This window comes from Eptatretus burgeri, chromosome 7, assembly GCF_056783735.1.
Source record: "Eptatretus burgeri isolate ZD-2024b chromosome 7, Ebu_testis_v1, whole genome shotgun sequence".
Taxonomy (NCBI): domain Eukaryota; kingdom Metazoa; phylum Chordata; class Myxini; order Myxiniformes; family Myxinidae; genus Eptatretus; species Eptatretus burgeri.
In genome coordinates, this window is record NC_140967.1 from 67,069,238 (window position 1) to 67,090,414 (window position 21,177).

General features: G+C 42.6%; 1 protein-coding gene and 1 long non-coding RNA gene across 2 annotated transcripts in view; one reads left to right on the forward strand and one right to left on the reverse strand.

The window, feature by feature from the left end:
* LOC147023453 (uncharacterized) overlaps window positions 1–8,987 on the reverse strand; it is a 49,017-nt gene extending 40,030 nt beyond the window's left edge. The window contains exon 1 of the long non-coding RNA XR_015059744.1: window positions 8,862–8,987. This is a non-coding gene — a long non-coding RNA (uncharacterized LOC147023453). The remainder of the gene's footprint in view (window positions 1–8,861) is intronic.
* A 5,220-nt stretch (window positions 8,988–14,207) lies between these two features.
* The window catches only part of LOC147023454 (sodium/hydrogen exchanger 8-like), a 43,839-nt gene continuing 36,869 nt past the window's right edge, over window positions 14,208–21,177 (forward strand). Inside the window, exons 1-4 of the mRNA XM_085890341.1 lie at window positions 14,208–14,479; window positions 14,584–14,769; window positions 17,671–17,855; window positions 18,251–18,331. Of these exons, the coding sequence (XP_085746467.1) occupies window positions 14,591–14,769; window positions 17,671–17,855; window positions 18,251–18,331 (445 nt within the window). The 5' untranslated portion in view covers window positions 14,208–14,479; window positions 14,584–14,590. The remainder of the gene's footprint in view (window positions 14,480–14,583; window positions 14,770–17,670; window positions 17,856–18,250; window positions 18,332–21,177) is intronic.

Here is a 21,177-nt window from a genome sequence, read left to right on the forward strand (position 1 = left end):
GGCTCAAGTGGAAGCTGCAGATTCAACAGGGCTGCATCGAGTGCATGGACAGCTTGCTTTCTAATTGTATCCTCTGTGGCCGCTGCCTCGCATTCTGTATTTCCTTTAGATTAAACTAGCTTTGCACATCAAATACCTTGGTGTAGTATCTCCGCCACCCCTGTTGCTGCACCAAAGGTGTTGTGCATGGATTGCCGTTCTCATCCTTGATGGTCACCGCTCCGGAGGAAACTAATCCCTGGTGTCCATATCCTCGCCCGATAGGGCAGCCGAAAGGAAAATGTCATGTGTCGCCCTGCCTAATCCCTACCATGTCTCAAAGGGAGGTTAGCTTCATTTCTAGCAACTACAAGCAATTTCTCAACTCCCTTCCAAAAAAAATTCTGTTTTTCACACAATTCACAATGCTCATTTGAGCACAGGCGGAAGACAATATCTGACATTCTACAGGAGTTTGCTGATTTGCACGATCATCTCACTTTGATGGAATAATTCCCAAAAGTCCTATTATCGCCAATTGACAACAAACAATATCGCACAACTTACAAGCCCACAACAACCACTTGATTTTTTTTGCCAGAGACCTCAGCATCAGCAACCGCTTTGTATGAAAACTTGTGCCCTTGACCATCTTGGCCATGGCTCCATGGCAACAACCACACTTCGTCTCCCCCTTTAGGTCCACCCATACTACGATTTCACTAATTATTGACTTTTCCTTCTTCAATTAAATATTAATGATTCTTAAGAGAGGCTTCGGTTTTTGATAAAAGCAAGAAAGTACATTTCATAAATCTGAGAGCAAAGTCGACTAGCTATTGCATGCAATGCAATATTGCATGCAATACAATTAATCAACTTGCGAAAAGACAGCACATATTCTCTCATGACAAATCACCGCATGTCTCTCTTCAATCAACAACCTCACCTCCTGCATCTCGTCTCCCTCAAACATACTCATGACCTCTCTCATTCAGCTCCCCTGTCCATACTCTGCTCACCTCTCTACTGTATCTGCTGTCTTGACATGGCATCTCTGTCATTTCTCTCTCACCTCAAACCAGCTCACTCTGGGTCACTCACCTGCCTCCCATCTCTCTCTCTCTCTCTCTCTCTCTCTCTCTCTCTCTCTCTCTCTCTCTCTCTCTCTCTCTCTCTCTCTCTCTCTCTCTCTCTCTCTCTCTCTCTCTCTCTCTTTCTCTCTTTCTCTCTTTCTCTCTTTCTCTCTTTCTCTCTTTCTCTCTTTCTCTCTTTCTCTCTTTCTCTCTTTCTCTCTTTCTCTCTTTCTCTCTTTCTCTCTTTCTCTCTTTCTCTCTTTCTCTCTTTCTCTCTTTCTCTCTTTCTCTCTTTCTCTCTTTCTCTCTTTCTCTCTTGTTCACTTTGGCCCACTGAGCTCTCTCACTCTACTCTTCCATCTCAGACTCGCTCGCCTCTACTACTTTTACTCATTACAATTATATGGATACATTTGAGGATTTTTTTGCAGCAATTTCAGCTAACCTTTGCCTTTCATGATAGTTTATTTTGAATTTCAATCAAGCAATCCTTCCAAGGTCAAGGTCTTCAAATCAGGTGGAACCAGGTGTTGAAATCATCCTGCAGGATGATCCTGTTGGCTTGTTTCGGATGGGGAATTAGAAGCAATGACACTTTACCGCCATCTGTGGGGCATTCACGTAAGTGCCTTGCTTGGAATCTCAGAGGCCTGAGTTCATGCCTCGTTGCCACTGAATTAACACCAGGTGGGGTTGATTCAGCCTGTAATCCTTCTGAGGTCAGCAAAATGAGTACCAGTGTACTGGTAGAGGGGCACAGCATCAGCGGCATAGTCGTGCCCCAACAAAATGATAGTGACCTGGCAGCCAAGCTGCCATACGAAAGAAGTGCCTCGTATTTTGGGGGCAATGTGTTTTTTTATCGCATTGTTTGCATCGGGGTGCAATTTGGTTGAAAGGATAGCTTCGAGGCATGCACACTCGCCTTGGAGCTGTCTGGCACGGGTTAGAATCCCAACATGACTCTAAACCCTCAACCTTGTGTTTCACAAGCAGCACGAGGCATCAATGTGTGTGCCATCCATCAGATGGACATTAAACTGGGAATTACTTCTGCCAGCATTTGTTGGTGGACATTAAAAGATCCCAAGGTGTACTTCAGAAAGAGTAGATGAGCAAACGCCGGCACCATGAAAAAATTCCTGCACTTTCAGTCGTGAAGTGGCGACCCATCGGGATTGTAAGCATTACTTCCAGCATTTGTGGGTAGTTTTACTGGAGGCGCAAAGACATTTAGGTTGTTCAATAGATGTCAATTACTAATGTGCAATGAATGTTAATAATCATTCATGTCCAAACTCAAAAACTGATCGAATGATGGTCTTCACAGATGTTGAAATATTTAATTGATAGTTATTAGTCAGACCAAGAGTTTTCACAAATGCATGTTTGACTTCTGACAGCCAATGTATGTATATAGGTGTGTGTGTGTGTGTGTGTGTGTGTGTGTGTGTGTGTGTGTGTGTGTGTGTGTGTGTGTGTGTGTGTGTGTGTGTGTGTGTGTGTGTGTGTGTGTGTGTGTGTGTGTGTGTGTGTGTGTGTGTGTGTGTGATATATAGATATATGTATATATCTTCCCCCCACTCCCTCTAATGTGCCATACTCTCTATAGAGCATCCATGCAGCAAAGCAGCTTCCTGAGAAAGGGTGATACTGGGTAGTTTGCCTTGCCTTCCCAGCAGTTGTTAAAGCAGGAATTTGGAATCTGGCCAAGGTGTCGGCCATAGCTCACCTACTCTTCACAAAGGACACCATGGAATCTTTAACATCCATCAACTAATTCCAACAGACAGGAATCCCATTTAACGGCCATCCGAGGGATGGCACACACATTGGTGAATCACCCCACATGTGAAACACCAGGATGACAGTTCATAGCTGAATCAGGATTCGAACCCAGGCTACACAACTTACAGGCAAGTGTGTGTACCTCTAGGTCATCCTGCTAGCCATTACAGCCCATTATATGTTCGACCTAATGTTCCAGAAGCTGCTGTCCATTGATACTGTTACAGCCGCTGGTCCATTTCGGTTTCCCAGTTTGAGTCCGGCGGGTCACGTCAGAGTGACCACGACAGTCATCCGTTTTGAATAACCCCTGCTGGATTATCGCGTCCAAAGCCACCTTACCCTACAGATTGGAGTCACCAAATCTGGCGAGTGTCGCACCTCTCATGGATTACATGACTGATCTCATGAGGCCGAGCGAACCTAAGTCACGTGATGTGATCTTATCTCGCGGTGTCAATTGCAGTCTATCAACCCTGAACAGGATTTATTAAAAACTTCCAAATGAAGCCACCAGGACAACCAGAATACACCCAGACCAAGTGTATTTAAAAACAATAATGGCATGGGGAGGGAACAGAAGGATGCAATCACAAATAATCTATTTATAAAATGAGCTGTGTCTGTCTGTCTGTTTGTCGTGTGATAACTTGAGAACGGATTAACGGATTTCGATAAATCCAAGTACAGTGGATTCAGGGAACTCCCGGAAAGGTTTTTTTTTTATGAAAAAAATTCTTTTTATGGGTACATGGGTACACATGGCAAAACTGCCAATACCAATTGAGATGCTGGTTATTCCTGCACTCCCAGGAATCATTTTTCTTCTTGCCCTATTGATTAGCCATCACAGCAAAGATTGGTATTTCCGACAGAGAAGTAATGGGTCTTATATTCCAGTAATCAATGATAAAACAATAACTCCTTTACCCACTATCCGACATATGTGCCCACAAATCCACGAACGAATGGAAGATCCTTAATTATCCTGTGTCCTTTTGGCCCAATCAATCACACCATAGACACAAAGACTGACAAGACAGAAATTCCGCAGTTGTGCCTGGTGGGACAGCAGGAACTGATGCAGGGTGGCACCACCACAGCAGACACATCTGGCGCAGATTGGTAGTATGACGTGGAACTCAAAGAAGGAGATGTAGCAGGCTGGGTGGAGGTGTGGCATCCCATAGCAGCTCTGCAGTTTTTGCACCCTAATTCAGCGATTGGTCGCGGCATCTGTTCCCCCTTTGTTGACGACATGCCCTTTTATAGCCTTAGCCCTTACCGGCAGCCTTGATGCACTTAGCCCCTCCCTGCTTGGCCGCTATTGGTCCATGCTCCACTGGATGGGTGAAGGACCACCCATCCGCTACCTGTCACTCATAAGGCGGCCCCTTCTGCCCTTCTGCCGAGTGGCCCTGTTCACTGTTTTCCCACCTAAACTTGTGCTCCATGGCCTGATGAGCATTAAAAAGAAACATTTTAGGCAGATTCAAAAGGTTTACAAATCAACTAAAAGGTCAGAGGGTAGAGTGGTTTTCAGACACAGACAATAGGGAAGGTAGATGTCTTTTATCTAAAGATGATTGTGACGCATATCTAATATCACATTTAATTACTTATTTTATTATAAACACTCATTAAGGAAATAACTACACTATATTAAGAATTTATGCCCGGTGTGGGCTAAATGGTTAGGGTGGTGGGCTTGGGATCCTAGGGTCCTGAGTTCAAATCCTGCTTTTCTGTTGAATTAATACCAGGTAGGGTTGACTCAACCTGCCATTTTTCTGATGTTGGCAAAATGAGTACCAGCTTGCTGGGATGATTGAGCCATTCAAGTATCCTGTGTCGGAGTGGTGACCCATGCAGGATTGTGCCCAGTAGCCCAGGAGACTGCTTCAGCAGCACCAACGCTCTATACAGGGTACGCTCCCAATGGATGGATGCATTAAGCATTTATTAACCCCGAGGAGTTATTTCCACAACAATAATTTTCAATGAAACAGTGCACCAAACCAACACACAATGAGATGCTCTTTTCGAAAGATACTGTGGGATCCTCAATAGCCCCCAGCGAATGCTAGCAAAAGGAACAGCCAGCTTAGCATACCACACCAGGATGGCAGTTTATTGTCGTGCCTTGAATCAAACTCAAAAATTCTAGCATGCTACCTCCGAGCTATCATGTCAGTCCCTGAGTCTCTTACTAAAGGCTCACGTAGACTATGCAGCTTTTCTGCAACTTTTTCACAAAAATGCACAACTTTTGGGGTGACATTTAATTGTGCAACTTCATACATACATGAAGCAACTTTTTAACTGTGTGAGATAATTTAATGACCCACACAGTGAGCTCAATGACTGAGGCTGTAAGTAGGTCAGAAATGTTGCAGAAATTCGAGCAATGCAACTTGTAAAAAAAATTTCACAACTCTCAGTATACATTTGTTGCATACCCACTGTGTATGCAGTTCTTAAGCTGATAATATATATATATATATATATATATATATATATATATATATATGTATATTTGGATGGCAAGGCAATATGAATCAAGCCAGTGAGAAATATATTTTTTGATTTAATGATGATGATGATGATAAAAATCATCGGCACACCCAAAAGGGGAATGGTTTTTTTTGAAGCTGTACAAATAAGTGGATTATTCTTGGTACTTTAAAATAATATAAAAGTGACGTGGTATAATATTTCACAATCTCATGCACAGACACTCATCCCAGAGGGTTTTTAAAACTCACTCTGGTATAAATGAAAATCCACATTAATTAACAGCACTTATACAAAATTTCCGCGCATTAGTAGAGATTAAAAAGTGCTGTGATCCAATATTCTCAAGTGTTGACTCGATATCTGCACACAATGCACAAACGGCCCTGTGCTGTTCATATTTCTGGGCAGTGTGCAAACATTTGTCTAAGATCTTTATTCATTGTTTTAGTTACAAAGTTTCTGCTCATGGAAGATCAGTAAGGTATTGCGATGGTGGGAAGAACAGCAATGCGCAGGCGGTGGGACAAAGGGTGGGCGTAACAAGCAAGGGAATGAGTGAATAAATGATGAAAGGAGAGATGATGAGAGAGGAGCATGGCAACTGTAAATAAGAAAATGTGGACCCCCTTCTGCCTGCCTCCACGGATAACCTTGTGCATGAGAGAAACTATGTAGGATGAGCCATTACTGAATTGATGAAAAACGTTCCATTAGTTTTTGGCCAGTGAAAGGACCCTGAAACCCTTTAGACTCTAATGGGGGTGTCAAAAGGCATAAAAATGACTGACAACGATGGAGGATGACTTGAGATGGTAGTATGGTGCCACCTTGCAGCCCTGGAGGGATAACAGGGTTGCAGGTTCTACAAGCGGGAGTAAAGAGTAAAAAAAAAAAGAGTGGAGATGAACAGACGGTCTGGATTTTGAACGTTTAATAGGGAGGGGAATACTGGAAGAATGTGTGTATCCTTGAGAAACTGGGAATTGTTTGGGAATTGAAAAAGCTGATTTGGATAGTGGCGGTAAAAAAATAGAGGCCACCTAACTGTTTGCCAAGGGAAATCAGCAGGCCTTGTGTTTCATCTTCTTTGTGGAAGACTCCTATGTACGATGTTGAGAGCTTAGGATTCCACAACATCCCAGAGAGAGAGGTGAGAAACTGGGGCACCATCAAACAAGGGGACAGCAACATTCTGTTGAGCAACGGACAAATTAAGACCTTGTAGATCGTGATAAGTTCACATTTACCAAGGAAGTGTCCCAGGGTCTTGAGGATGGATATGATAGCTGAAGACTACTCAATGATGCGATAACCTTGTGCATGAGAGATGGAGTAGGATTTTGTCAAGGTATTCCTATGTGGAGTCCATATCAGATGCGGATGAGTTGAAAGAGCAGACCTTCAGTGAGAGGGCAGATTGCATTCCCTACAAGTCAGCTGGAGTGAACAACCAGACTGTGTGGTGTCATGGTTGTTCCTCAACAATAAGCATGGATATTTGGACTTTAACAATAATATGGTCTGCGAAATTCAGTGGGGGCAGAGGAGGAACAAGAAATGTTGGATGGAAAGTGAGTCATTAACAAGTATCGGATGGAGAACATACCAGTTGCAGAGATCTAGGTTCAAAGGTTTACAGATTGGGTCTGACTCAAAAAGTCACAGAAGGCCTTTGTTCCAATACCATGGTTGGTTGATGAATAGCTGACTCCCAGCCAGTTGACATGGGGGCAGTTGAAATGACTTCAGATGAATAACAGCGAGTTGGGATTGATGGTTACGAGTTGATTCATCTTTCCAGAAATAGAGGTATATATGGAGTTCATTGGATGGTAGGCCACACATTTAAATATTCATTGTTTGTGGAGAGGAATTCACAGCCAGGGAAATTTGAAGGGATGAGAAGGAGTTAACAGAATATTGACTGTCAGGGATGGAGTTCTTGACATAAATTCCAACACATTGCTGGGGAGTGGGTCCGGCCTGTCAAGCCTGGGTTAAGTGGAAGAGAGAATAGCCAGGGGGACACGCTGAGGTCGGGGACATCCTGTGAGAGGAGAGACTGTTAAACATAGTGTCTGGAGCAGCAACAGCAACCTGTAAGGAGAAATCTCTAATGTTAGAATGGAGACCTTGAATGTTGGAGGTCCGTGGAGAAAGTAGAATAATAGGAGTTATGGGAAGGTGGCAGGACATCGGTAAATGGCGCAGATAGGTGGGGAATGGTAGTTCATTGGTGAATGAGGGCAACTTGTTGGGGAGGCTGTACATCAGAAGGGGTTCACAGTCAAAGTTCGTAATTGCTGCAAATTGGGTTTCTTTTTGGATCTGAAGTTCAATAAAACGAAGAAAGACATCATAACCAGGCTCGAGGGAAGGGTGGTTAAAAGCATTAAGAAAAGCAGCACTCGATGAATGTGCCAGAACAAGGGGGCATGAGCAATTGAGGAAGGATATGGAAGGGAAGGACAGAAGAGAAGTAGAGAAAAATAAGAGGATGAAGAGAAAGCTGTAATAGTGGGGCAACTTAGCATAACAATTGTGCATTTTGTGAGGAAAGCACCAAATTTGGCACCCTAGTAGCCTATCATATTATGAACAGATTTGGATATTGGGCCATCTCAAATTCAGCCGCTGATGGCTGTGGCAGCCATTTTCCACTGCCATCAAAAATTTTGAGATGGCCCAATATCCAAATCTGTTCATAATATGATAGGCTACTAGTGTGCCGAATTTGGTGCTTTCCTCACAAAATGCACAATTGTTATGCTATGTTTAGCTAAGTTGCCCCACTATAAAGGAAGGAGGTGTTTGGAAAGAACAGTCGCAGGAGATTAAACATTTTAAATTGTCATCTAGAAGTAGTTTTGAGATGTAAGTAAATGGAACAAGGGTGACAACGAATGAGCAAAGGAAGGAGTAAGATGCCAAAAAAAAAAAAATAAGAGTTTACTGAGTTGAGTGGAGATTTGTCGGGGAAATTAAACATTAAACAAAATTGTTTTTGAGAAATTTTAAGTTATAAAAAGGGAAGATGATAAAAAAAAAGGATGAATGTGATGGGAGGAAAAAGAGAGAAGGAGAACATTTGCAAGTCCTGAAACTAATGAGCATGCAGCCTCACCAAGGCCTGAGGCCAAAATAATAGCAACCACTGACACTGAATTAAAGTTGGGCCAATGTTCTAATCCTGTGGTCAAACGTATTTTTGTTCACTGTCCCAACGCTTTCACGACACGTGGCTGAGCTGGACCGATGTTGGACCAATGCTGGAAAATAAACGTCACTTTTATCGAAGTTGGCTCAACGTCGGAAATCCTCGAGCGACCATTCCAACCTTTACCAATATTGGGTCAACGACATTTTACTGGCTGCCCTTCAACTTAAATTTGATACAAGACCAAGTACATACGTATAAGAAGACATGGTAACACATTCATGATGCAGTAATTCAGGGAACAAGCGAGAGCAGTTCGACAAGACAAATCTGATGTGGTATACCGTTCTTTTGAAGAAGTTCTCGGAGTCGAGAAAGCCATCTGCGCTCACGAAGAAACCTGAACGGGATGTCGAAATATGCGGTATGTTGCTACCAGGTTTCTTGCAGAGTGCTCGCCATGTGGCTTTAGCACTCAAGCAAGCACTCCATTTCGAAATCATTGATGACGAATGGCTGACTTGGCAAGTGCTGGCCCACTTGCTAACAGAACACACCCCAGGACTTAATAAAAACATTGCATCTATTTCAATAAAGCCAAGCAACAGTGGCAAGAGATGAAATATTTCCTTCGGTTTTCAATCCTAAAAAGGTACTTGGGTCTTCTTTTGTATGCGGCACAAGGCTGCGGGGTAGCATTATTGGCTAAGGGCGCGTCTGTGCCACTGTTACAATGCCGTCTGTAGGTTGGGTGAGGAATTTGGAATTTGGATGGGATGCCAGGATTGCTTGCCTACTCTTCACGAAGGACACCGTGGGATCTTTAACCTCTTCCATCGAATACTGGCAGATGGGACACCCAGTTCAACGTCCATTAGTATGTGGGTAAGAGGGAGTGTTCTCGGAGCATTCCCCCCTAAGGAATTATCTTTCATACTTTCCTTGCATTTCCTTTAGTTTAAGGATTATTTCACATACTTGATTTCTTTGTTTGGCTGATTCCCCTTCCCCCCCCCTCCCCTATGAGAAACTGGTTTATGAAGCCTTTTTGTTTGTCAGACAGACAGGAGAAAATATGTCAGACAGGAGAAAGGTTAGTGCCATTGGCCTTTTAATTTTTTTTCTAAATCACCCAACCCAGATTGTGCTTTTTCAGCTCTATCAGCTCTATCAGCTCGCCTCAAGCCATCTCTCCTGGGTTTGAATCCCCACCCAGCTATAAACTGTCATCCCGGTGTTTCACAGCCAGGGTGATTCATCAATGTGTATGCTGTCCCTCGGATGGACGTTAAACTAGCGTCCCATCTGCCAGAATTAGTTGGTGGATGTTAAACATCCCACGGTGTCCTTTGCAAGGAAAGGGCGAGCTATTGCCAGCAACATGAACAAATTACAAATTCCTTCCCAAACCGACAAGGGGCGTTGCATCAAGGGTACAGCTGCGCCCTCAGCCAATGGTGCTACCCTGCAGCCTTGTGGTGCATACAAAACAAGAAATAATTTGGTGCTTTCAAGCTGATAAGGCATAGGTGACCTACGGATATCCAGAACAAACAAAATGAATAGTCCAAAGTGGGACAGATGATTGTCTTCCGATGGAGGGTGGTCGGAGTTGAGGTGCATTTGGTGATAAAGTTGATTTTCAGTTTGATTCAATGGAAATATGGGCCTGTGTGGGCTGAAAATCTTGATAGCCCCATTGCATTCCCATAATGAAAACTGTGGGATGAGCCGTTCCTGAATTGATGAAAAACGTTCCATTCGTTTTTGTCCAGTGAAAGGACCCTTATACCCTTTAGACCCTAAAGGGGTGAAAAGGGTCTAAAGTGATTTAAAGGGTCGAAGAGGTCTGAAGGATGTGAGGGTCTAAAGTGTTGGAAAGGTCTAAAAGGACTAAAAAGGTTTAAAACAATCTGAAGGGGTCTAAATGGGTCTAAAGGGTCCATACGTCTAAGACTCTAAGGGGTCTAAACATGTAAAGGTCGTAAGGATCTATGGGGGTTTAAGGGTCATAAGGCGTCGAAAGTCCTGAAGGGTCAATGGGATCTAAGGGGTCTAGAGGGTCCATTCCAATAGTAGTTAGGATCAAAACCGTCTAAGCTAAGGGATCAAAAGGATCCATAGGGTCTAAAGGGTGTAATGGTCTTAATAGGTCGAAGGGGGTCTAAAGGATGTAAATGTCTAAGGTGTCTAAAAAGGGTCTTAAAAGATCCAAGTGGTTTAAAGGGTCTAAAGTTTCAAGGGGACAAAGCAGTCTTAAGTTTCAAGGGGTCAAAGCAGTGTAACAGGTCGAGAGAGTCTAAAGTGTTGAAGGGGGTCTAACGTGGTCTTAATGGTGAATGGTCTGAGGGGTGTAATAGTCTAAACGCTAGAGGGTCTATGGGGTGAAAAAATCCAAAAGGTACATTCCAATGGTAGTTGGGGGTCCATCCATCAGGACCATACTCTGTGCAGAGCGTTGGTGCTCCCTCAGCAGTCTCCTTGGTTATTGGGCACCATCCTGGACAGGTCACCACTCTGACATTGGATAACAGCAAGCTGGCACACATTTTGCTGACCTCGGAAGGATGACAGGCAGAGTCGACTCCACCTGGTATTAATTAAACAGAAAAGGGGGATTTTAACTCAGGATCCTTGGATCCCAAGTCCACCACCCTAACCATTAAGCCAACACCAGACATGTTGGGGGGTCTAAAAGGTCGATGAGGTCTTCAGGGGTCTAATTTCTTCTTCTCCTCCTTCTTCTTGCATATGTCAGCTTGGCTGCCAGGCAGTTATCATTTTGCGGGGGTGCGACTATGCCACTGATGCTGTGCCCCTCAACCAGTACACTGGTACTCATTTCGCCAATCTTGGAAGGATGACAGGCTGAGTCAACCCCACCTGGTGTTAATTCAGCATCCAACGGGCTCAAACTCAGGACCCTAACATTCCAAACCAGCCACCCAAACTATTTTGGGGTCTAATGGTCTAAAGGGTGTAAAAGTGTCGAAATGGTCAGGGACTAAAGGGTAAAAAAGGACTAAAAAAAAGGACTGAAAGGACCATCCCCCTCTCTCCCACCCAAACTCTACGTCCTCCCCTCCCCCTTTATTTTCTGTTCTTCAAAGCAAGAGGGTATTACTGACATTAATAGGTTAACATTTAATTAAAAGGTCAAACTAAATTATGATTAAGATCAAAATAAAAGATGTTAAATTTAGAGGTTTCAATTAAATTAACAACGAAACATCTTCCTTTATTTATTGAATTCACAATCTCGTAAGATGATGAAATCTCGTGATATCAACCGAGTTTCAAAACGATCCGTTGAATCGCCTCGGAGGAGCAGGGAAAAAACAAAATGATAAGGAAGGAAGGAAGGAATGAAGGAAGGAATGAAAGAATGAAGGAAAATGAATGAAGGAATGAATGAATGAAGGAAGAATGGAGGAAGGAAGGAGGAAGGAATGAAGGAAGGAATGAGGAAGGAATGAAGGAAGAAATGAAGGAATTGAGGAATGAAGGAAGAAATGAGGAGGAAGGAATGAAGGAAGGAATGAAGGAAAATGAAGGAAGGAATGAGGAAGGAATGAAGGAAGAAATGAAGGAATTGAGGAATGAAGGAAGAAATGAGGAGGAAGGAATGAAGGAAGGAATGAAGGAAGAAATGAAGGAATTGAGGAATGAAGGAAGAAATGAGGAGGAAGGAATGAAGGAAGGAATGAGGAAGGAATGAAGGAAGAAATGAAGGAATTGAGGAATGAAGGAAGAAATGAGGAGGAAGGAATGCAGGGGGAAGGAATGATGGAGGAAGGAAGGAAGGAATGAAGGAGGAAGGAATGAAGGAGGAAGGAAGGAAGGAATGAAGGAGGAAGGAATGAAGGAGGAAGGAAGGAAGGAATGAAGGAGGAAAGGAATGAAGGAGGAAAGGAATGAAGGGGGAAGGAAGGAATGAGGAAGGAAGGAATGAAGGGGGAAGGAATGAAGGAATGAAGGAGGAGGAAGGAAGGAATGAAGGAGGAAAGGAATGAAGGCATGAAGGAGGAGGAAGGAAGGAGGAATGAAGGAGGTAAGGAATGAAGGAGGAGGAAGGAAGGAGGAATGAAGGAGGTAAGGAATGAAGGAGGAGGAAGGAAGGAGGAATGAAGGAGGTAAGGAATGAAGGCATGAAGGAGGAGGAAGGAAGGAGGAATGAAGGAGGTAAGGAATGAAGGCATGAAGGAGGAGGAAGGAAGGAGGAATGAAGGAGGTAAGGAATGAAGGAGGAGGAAGGAAGGAGGAATGAAGGAGGTAAGGAATGAATGAAGGAAGGAGGAGGAAGGAAGGAGGAATGAAGGAGGTAAGGAATGAAGGAGGAGGAAGGAAGGAGGAATGAAGGAGGTAAGGAATGAAGGCATGAAGGAGGAGGAAGGAAGGAGGAATGAAGGAGGTAAGGAATGAAGGAGGAGGAAGGAAGGAGGAATGAAGGAGGTAAGGAATGAAGGCATGAAGGAGGAGGAAGGAAGGAGGAATGAAGGAGGTAAGGAATGAAGGGGGAAGGAAGGAATGAAGGAGGGTGAAGGAAGGAAGGAACGAAGGAGGAAGTAAGGAAGGAATGAAGGAGGAAGGAAGGAATGAAGGAGGGTGAAGGAAGGAAGGAACGAAGGAGGAAGGAAGGAATGAAGGAGGGTGAAGGAAGGAAGGAACGAAGGAGGAAGGAATGAAGGAGGAAGGAAGGAATGAATGAAGGAGGAAGGAAGGAATGAAGGAGGAAGGAAGGAATGAAGGAGGAAGGAAGGAATGAAGGAGGAAGGAAGGAATGAAGGAGGAAGGAAGGAATGAAGGAAGGAAGGATTGACTGAAATCGTTCTGACTTTATTAGCTCATCTCGACTTCGTCGTAGACGAGCGAAAAAGTTAAAAGAAGCAAAATTATCTCATTCCCTCGTATACAGCACGTGGCTGATACAAACAGCATTGCTGGTGGCACACCACTGCAGCTAATGCAGTGCCCCCTGTAGGTGAGTGAAGGGATTTGTTCAGGATCCAGCGATGACTCGCACCATGGGGTGGGGGTGGATGTCCACCGATCCATACAAGAAAACGGCACACCCTTGCATCGCCTGACGGAGCCACCAATCGGACGGTTTATTATTGGCTCGGGAATCGAACCGTGGCACGAGAGTTCAAAGATCAGTGGACTGATCCTCACCATCCCGTCAGATGCACAAAGTGAACAGTTCGGTTCAACGTCACCAGGTGTGGAAAGAAGACCGTTGAACGTTTGACATTGAAATCTGATTTGTAAAACCTTGATTTTTTCTTTATCCATCAAACTGTTTTGTTTGTGGTACTAATAATTGTTCTACTTACTTATAACGCTTATGTTGTTCCGCATTTGTCAACACTGAATAGTTTTGGCGGTGTATAACAGCGTTGTTGTTTTGTCAACAGTAATTTTTTTATTATAAATGGTTTTTTTTTTTAAAGTGTAATATTTAAATATAATCGTTTGTGGTAATGAAATATTTGAGTCGTTCGTAAAAAAAAAATTAAAATTTAACTCCCACGGGAGCCCGACCGCAAGAAAGAATTAATAAAATGTTCCCGGAAGTTCGAGACGACCAAATTGTAAATATATCGGGGTGTGGGGTGTGACGTGTGACGTGTGACGTGTGACGTGTGACGTGTGACGTGTGACGTGTGGGGTGTGGGGTGTGGGGTGTGACGTGTGACGTGTGACGTGTGACGTGTGACGTGTGACGTGTGACGTGTGACGTGTGACTCTTCTCGTGCCTTATCTGGTCTGTGTGTCATTACTTTCCTTGTTTTGTTTGTTTTTGGCATTGAAGTCCTCAGTTTAAGATCGCGTCGTCATGGAGATTCAGCTTCATTCATTGCGACGACCTTGTCTCTTGCACGCCTAACTACCTCAGCTTCCGTGTGTGTTCGTGATTTGTGTTGGAGGACTCGCGTGCTCTCGTCGGTTTTCACTTCGTCTGGTGGGTCTTCAGTGAAGAATAGTTGGTTATTTGACTTGATAGATGGCAAATTGTCTTTGGGCGGTTCTATTATCAAAGATAAAATTAATTACCTCCATTCACAGACCCGATATGCGTGCCATTGCACTTGCGCTGCTTCTTTCGCCTCTCTTGGTGGTCTCCGTGAACACCGAAGACCCGAAGGTCGATCCCCCCGTCCTCTCTGCGGGAGAGAAGAAAGCTGAAGCGATTGGAGAAGCGGCCCAGCCGCCATCGGAAGCTCGAACCGGACCGACTCCAGCGCAAGTCCAGTGGGCCTGGGTAGCGCCGCTTCGTGAAACTGTTCTACAGGGTGAATCAGAAATTCCAGGACACGGTTTTAGATACTTACACAAGATTTGTTTATACCATCTATTTATACTTTTCTTTTTTTTATCAAAGGAATGAGCGAAGGAAGGAATTTGGGAATGAAGGAGTGAAGGAAGGAAATTTTTTTACATATATATATAGATATATATATATATATATATATATATATATATATATTTTTTTTTTTTTAATTATCTTTCCGGGTTGTCCGTCCGTCCGGATTTTCGTTTACGCGATAACTCGAGAAGCAAATTGTAGAATTTCATCAAACTTGGTAAAAAGGTAAAGTAAGACAGGGCAATTAAGTGGTTAGATTTTGGGCCACATGTGATAAAGGTCAAAGGTCAAACTGAAATTTTACTGTTTACGCCCTAACTCAAATATTGGACAGAATTTCATCAAACTTGGTAAAACGGTAAAGTTAGACGGGGCAATTAACTGATTAGATTTTGGGCCAGATATGATAAAGGTCAAGAGTCCAATATGTCAATACTCAAGTGTTTGTGCGGGAGAGCGGAGGCATACCCGTTGATTGCACGCAGTCGAATTACTCTCGTTCCCAATGATCTGCATCTGACGAGTCACAAATGCCATTGTTGGTTTTTTTTTGGTTTCACGTGAATGTCTTCTTTGTGCGAAATGCCGATGAAGACGAAACACCCAATTCTGCAGAACGTTCCTGTAATGATTGTATTTGTTGTTTTTTTTTTCCAGAGATTTGAAATCATGGATGTTTGAACGTTTTGAATTTTCCAAGTCACGAATTTTTGGTCGTCTGCTCTGTTTGCTGTCGAGTATATATCCAGTCTGAAATGCCCCATTTCCCCCCCCCCCCAAAAAAAATGAAGATTTTATTTTGACGGTGCTGCCTTTCCAAAGCACTCCTCGAAGTATTCTTGCACACGTTTATACAAGGAAATCAGACACAGGTGGAGGCCATTCGACCCATTATGTCTGCATGAACACCATACTAAATTATCTACACAAGATCCAAGGAAGAAAATGCAACCCCCCCCCCAATTAATTAATTAAAATTATTATTATTATTTTATTTTTTTCACGTTTTTGTATTTTTTTGGTATTTATTTATTTTATTTTAATTAATTAATTTAATTACATATCTAATTCATGTACACGTTTCATCGTCTTGTTTGTGTTTCTCCTCTCGAGGTATCACACCACTGCTACCAAGTACCAGCCTCTCTTCCACTCTACATGGACTGGTGTCTACCGTCTTGGTTTAATGTATTGCTTTTATTATCTGAAAAAAAGAAAACAGTGTAAATACATGGTATAAGTAGCTCAAACCGTGTCCTGGAATTTATGACTCGCCCTGTATGTTTGGTTGTTTGTCCTTTAGTTTTGTTGAGTTGATGTTGATTGATGGTGTTGTGTTGGTTGCATGCTGGTTTGTTCTGGATTGTTTGGTTATAAAGTTGTGCTAATTGTGGGTGTTTTATTGTTTCAATAAAGTTTGCTGCAGTTAGTCTAAACTTGGAGTCGATCAAAATGGTCATGTTCACATTGGCAATTGTTGGCTCCAGGACGGTGTGTTTTTACTGTCGTTTGTTGTGAAACTGGTTTTAGTGAATCTAACTTACTTCTGATGCTTTTTGGGTGGAGCTGTCTTGTCATCGGTGTGTGCAGTTTAGTATCGCGTGTCGGACAGATCAGGCAGAGGAGGTAGAATACCCTGCCTTGAAGATCGTTAGTGAGCTTTCTTGGTTTTGTGGACTATTTTCAGGGAAAATAAATTTAATATTTGGATACAGAGGGCATTTGGCCCATCTTACCTGTGCTCTTTAAACACCAAATTAATTAATTTCTTCAGTTTATCTACTCGATTTCACCTGACGAGAGGGGAACAGGGACATCACCAGAGGGTTATTTTGTTGTTTTCATTGTTCTTTTTGTTGAGAGGATGAAGGGGGGGGGGGTTATAGCATGAGCAATGAACAAACACCAACAGCCCATTGACTTTTTCACGAGACCTTCTCACAGAGACATCACAATCACTACACATTCATACAATCCCCTATTCTGAACCTACTTGCCAGTCTTGCCGCCAATGTACCACCACCTTTCCAGGGACACCACCATTCTGTGCATTAATTACACGCTGAATGAAAGACTCCTGCATTATTAACATCGTAACTCTCCTCATCTTTACTTGGCCTGTGCCCCTCGTTCTGTCACTCGCTATTCTGCTGAAAAAATACCTCTGCACTTATTTTGTCTATATCCTTCATTATCTTAAATACCTCCATAAAATTGCCTCCTTTCTAATGTATAAAATCCTGTCTCTCACCCACTCATAGTTTGGTCTCGCTAACCCTGGGATCAATCTTGTAACCCTTCACTGAACCCTCGCTATGGCAGCTATGTCTTTCCTCAGCTCAGATGTGGTGACCAAACCTGAACACTACTCGAGATGACACCTCATTAAATTAATGTAAAGTTTAGTGTTATAACCACCTCATTTAATTTATAATTTATTCCCCTACAATTGCCACCCCTAGATCTTTTTCCTGCGTCACACATCCCAAGACTGCCCCTTGCTTTATGTGGTCCCTATTTTAATTAACCTTACACATCCAAATCACCTCACAAGTAATCAGACAATCTAGAACACACCATTTGATGGTGAGAATAGCTCAGTTTTTGGAAACCTCAAGAAAAACATGAATATATATATAATGAGGAAGCTTGTAACCAGAGATTGCATAATTTGAATGATGCAATTGCAAGCTTTGGGCCTCAAGGTTGACTAGGCTGTGTTTGCTTTAAACTAACTGACATTCCCATCTCCATTTGACTCACACTTGGTCCTGTTGTGTATGCAGTGCTTATCTGGCCAATGGTACTACATCAGCAAAGAATAATGGGACACTTTCCATACTTATGGAAAAGCCAGTGCCAAAGGTGGAGGAGAAGGAACAGCCAATTCTCCCAATGGAGACAGGGGAACAGGCGCAGCGAGAGGAGCAATCCATTGGAATGACCATCTTCTTCATTCTGCTCATCCTTGGTTTGAAGGGAATTGGGTGAAGGATGTTTGGTTTATTGATCTCAGGATTTGCTTCTCAAATCTTAAAAAAAAAACTACCAGTTGCTTTTGGCAATGTCATGGCAAGTCATAAAAGCAAAACGGTGATTACGTTGGTTAGTCTTCCAAACAATGTGAAAATTAGTTTTGGCTAATATGCAGCTGAACTATTCCCGAACTTTAATCACATTAGGTTACATTTAGTCCTGGATATTTTTGTTCAAGCTCAGTGGAACGACCTGGCACCCAAATATCATTGGATCTTATCTGCTGGTATCTTGATATTATATTCCCATTATTGAGTGCAGATATGAAATGCTTCCCAGCCCTTTTTGATGTCTTTCTCCATTCCCCCACCCCCTTCCAAACCCTTCTAGCTCTGAGCATTATATTGGTTCATTTGATCATCCGATACAAGTTCCATATTCTGCCAGAAAGCATCGCTGTGGTCGCTCTCGGTAAGACTTGTAACAGACATTCGAATCCACCACAAGTAAATGGGTCAGATTTATTGGATACATGTGAGTAAAAAGTGAGGGAGGGTTGGGGTTTTGGGGAGTGAGGTGGGGATGAGTTAATGGAGAAATTAAACATGAAGAACAGAAATTGAAGTTTAGGAGATGGGAGTAAAATAAATTTTGTGATTTATAGGGGAGGTTAAGCATTCTGCCATTTTTGCTGATGTAATAGATTGATATATAATGGATGCTTTTATGTAGTGTATGACTGTCAGTATGTAATATTTAGTTGACACCTTCCATAATGATGATCGTTTGTGAATGTACTTGTCCTTGGGTGTTGTGGTATCTGGAAAAAGCAATCAGTTGGAGGGGTAATTTTTTTTTTTCTTTCTTTGAACCTCCCTTTATCTGTGCACATGTGAGGAGCTGGTTTTTACCTCTGCCACCAAAGGTGGATAGACGTTGTGTTATCACCTCTGTTTGTTTGTTTGGCTGTCTGTGAGCAGGATATCTCAAAAGGTAATGGTCGGATTTGGAAGAAATTTGTGGGCAGGTTGGGTTTGTGACAAGGACCAATTGTTTTCGATTTTGGTGAAGATCTGATCCAGATACCATAATATATAGTTTTCTCTTTTTTTTCTTCATGATTCTTCACCATTGAGTGATGGGGCCAAAATGTAGCACGTATCTCAAAAAGTTAAGTACAGATTCGGACGGAACAAGGTGGACACGTTGGGTGAGTGACAAGGAAGAATTGATTTGATTTTGGGAGGATCCAGGTCTGAATATGAGAAATTTTATTTAAGCTCCCCCTATATGATAGTGGGAGCCTTATAGCTGTTGTAGGATTTGTTTTGACAGTTAGCGACCCCAATTTTAATGGTAGTCCAGAGTTTTTAGACCCCTCGGAGTACTAAACCACCATTTCGATTTTTCTTTGTTTTTCTTCCTGTCATACCAATTTACTATCTGTATCAATTTTCGAGTTGTATCTCAGAGCCGGCTGAGACTTTCAGAATGAAATTCCGCATCAATAATGTGATTAGAAAGTATGCAGGGTTGATATAATTGCTTTTGACCTTGACCTAATGTTTATGGTCATGACCTAATTGTAGCCATTTTAACATTTTTCACCATAACTCGACAAGGTTTTGTCCGATCAGAACAAAATCTGTCTGATCATAATGAAATTGCCCTCACCAGATGGCCTAAAGCAAAGTGCATTTACACTTGATTTGCATTATACCCCTCCAAGATAAAGCTAAACGTCAGATTACAGTCTGAAAAGAAAACGTGTGTTTTTTGTCATCACTCAATTTTGCCAGTGTGTAATCTCAAACACCGCTGGGCCTTTCAAGATGTTCTTACATCATAATAGTGTACCTGCACTGAAGTTGTGCGTCTGATATTTGATTCATGTCCTTGACCTATTTTTTTGGATTGTGACATAATTACTGTAACTGAAATACCTTTTTGATCATAAGTTGTATAATTTTCCTCCCATTTTCATGATGTTGAGTTTTATGGATAGATTGGAGATAGGGACACGTTTTCTTGATTTTATACTCTATCACGAAATGTTGAAGGTCAAGATCATATACTAGTCCTAAAAACTTTTATATATGTTTCATATATGAAATATATGTTTCAAAACGTTGTGGACAGATTCAGATGAAACTTGGTGGACAGGTTGGGTATGTGAAAAGGACAAATTGATTAGATTTTGGTGAAATTCTGAATGTGGATCCTGATCACAGGATTCAAGTGATGTTTCACCATTAAGACATGGGGCCAACATGATACATAGCATGATATCTCAAAACGCTATGGACAGGTTATGACAAAACTTGGTGGATGAGTTGGGTTGGTGACAAGAACTAGCTGATTGGATTTTGGTTAAGATCCAGATCCAGCCCATCAGTGGGATGCAAATCGTAAACTGTTCAGCCTGGCGGAGGAATGCGCTCTACCGAGTGTCATTCTAGTTATTTTTTCTTTAGAGGAGTGAGGCTCATGGAAGAGCAAGGTAGACCTGACAGTGGGAGAACAAATGGGAAACTAGGACAGGAGGAAACACTGAAGCTAACAAAATGTTTATTTTAGGAAAGATTAATGGGGAAAATAAATATCAGAAGTCAGAATTGGAGATTAAGAGATGGCAGTTTACTCTTACTTGAAGTCCTGAAGGCAGTATGTGAGACAGAACAGGGGAGAACACAAGTCCTGAAGGGGAGAGTGAGACTGCCTCTGCAAGGAAGGTCCATAGATGGGAGAAGCCAGAGAATAAAGCAGTTGAGGTATGCAGTCATCTTGGATTTTGGAAGCTAAACCAAGAGTGGGTTACTGGAAGAACGTGTGCATCGTGGAGTGTGGGGAGTGTCGGAAGACAAAGTAAGCAGAGGGATCAATGTTGGAGAATAGATTGTAGAAAACAGATCACCAACTTGCCTGCAATGCGAAAGCAGCAGGGGCATTCCATGTCAAGTGTACACACCCTCCCGACACTAATACCTCATTTTCTTCCCATATGTTGGTCATTTATTCACTTGGGTGAAAAAACTCAAAATACCAACTTTCAGACCTGTAATGGGCCCCCCAAGTTTTAGGGGCCCCCCAAATTTGGGTGCCCCCAGCTGCCCCACAATCTTCCAGAGACCATATCACAGGTTGTAGTGGTCCAATTCGGCTGATTTTGGTATCAAAATGCTCGTAAAAGCGAGATCTTTCGAATCGCGTAAAGTAAAATCACTCCGAAACAGTAATTCAAAAAGTTATAGTTTGGGGTGCCCTTTGACCTTGGGTCCCTGCTCCCCAGCCAAACCGATGGTCCCGATTTTTTTTCA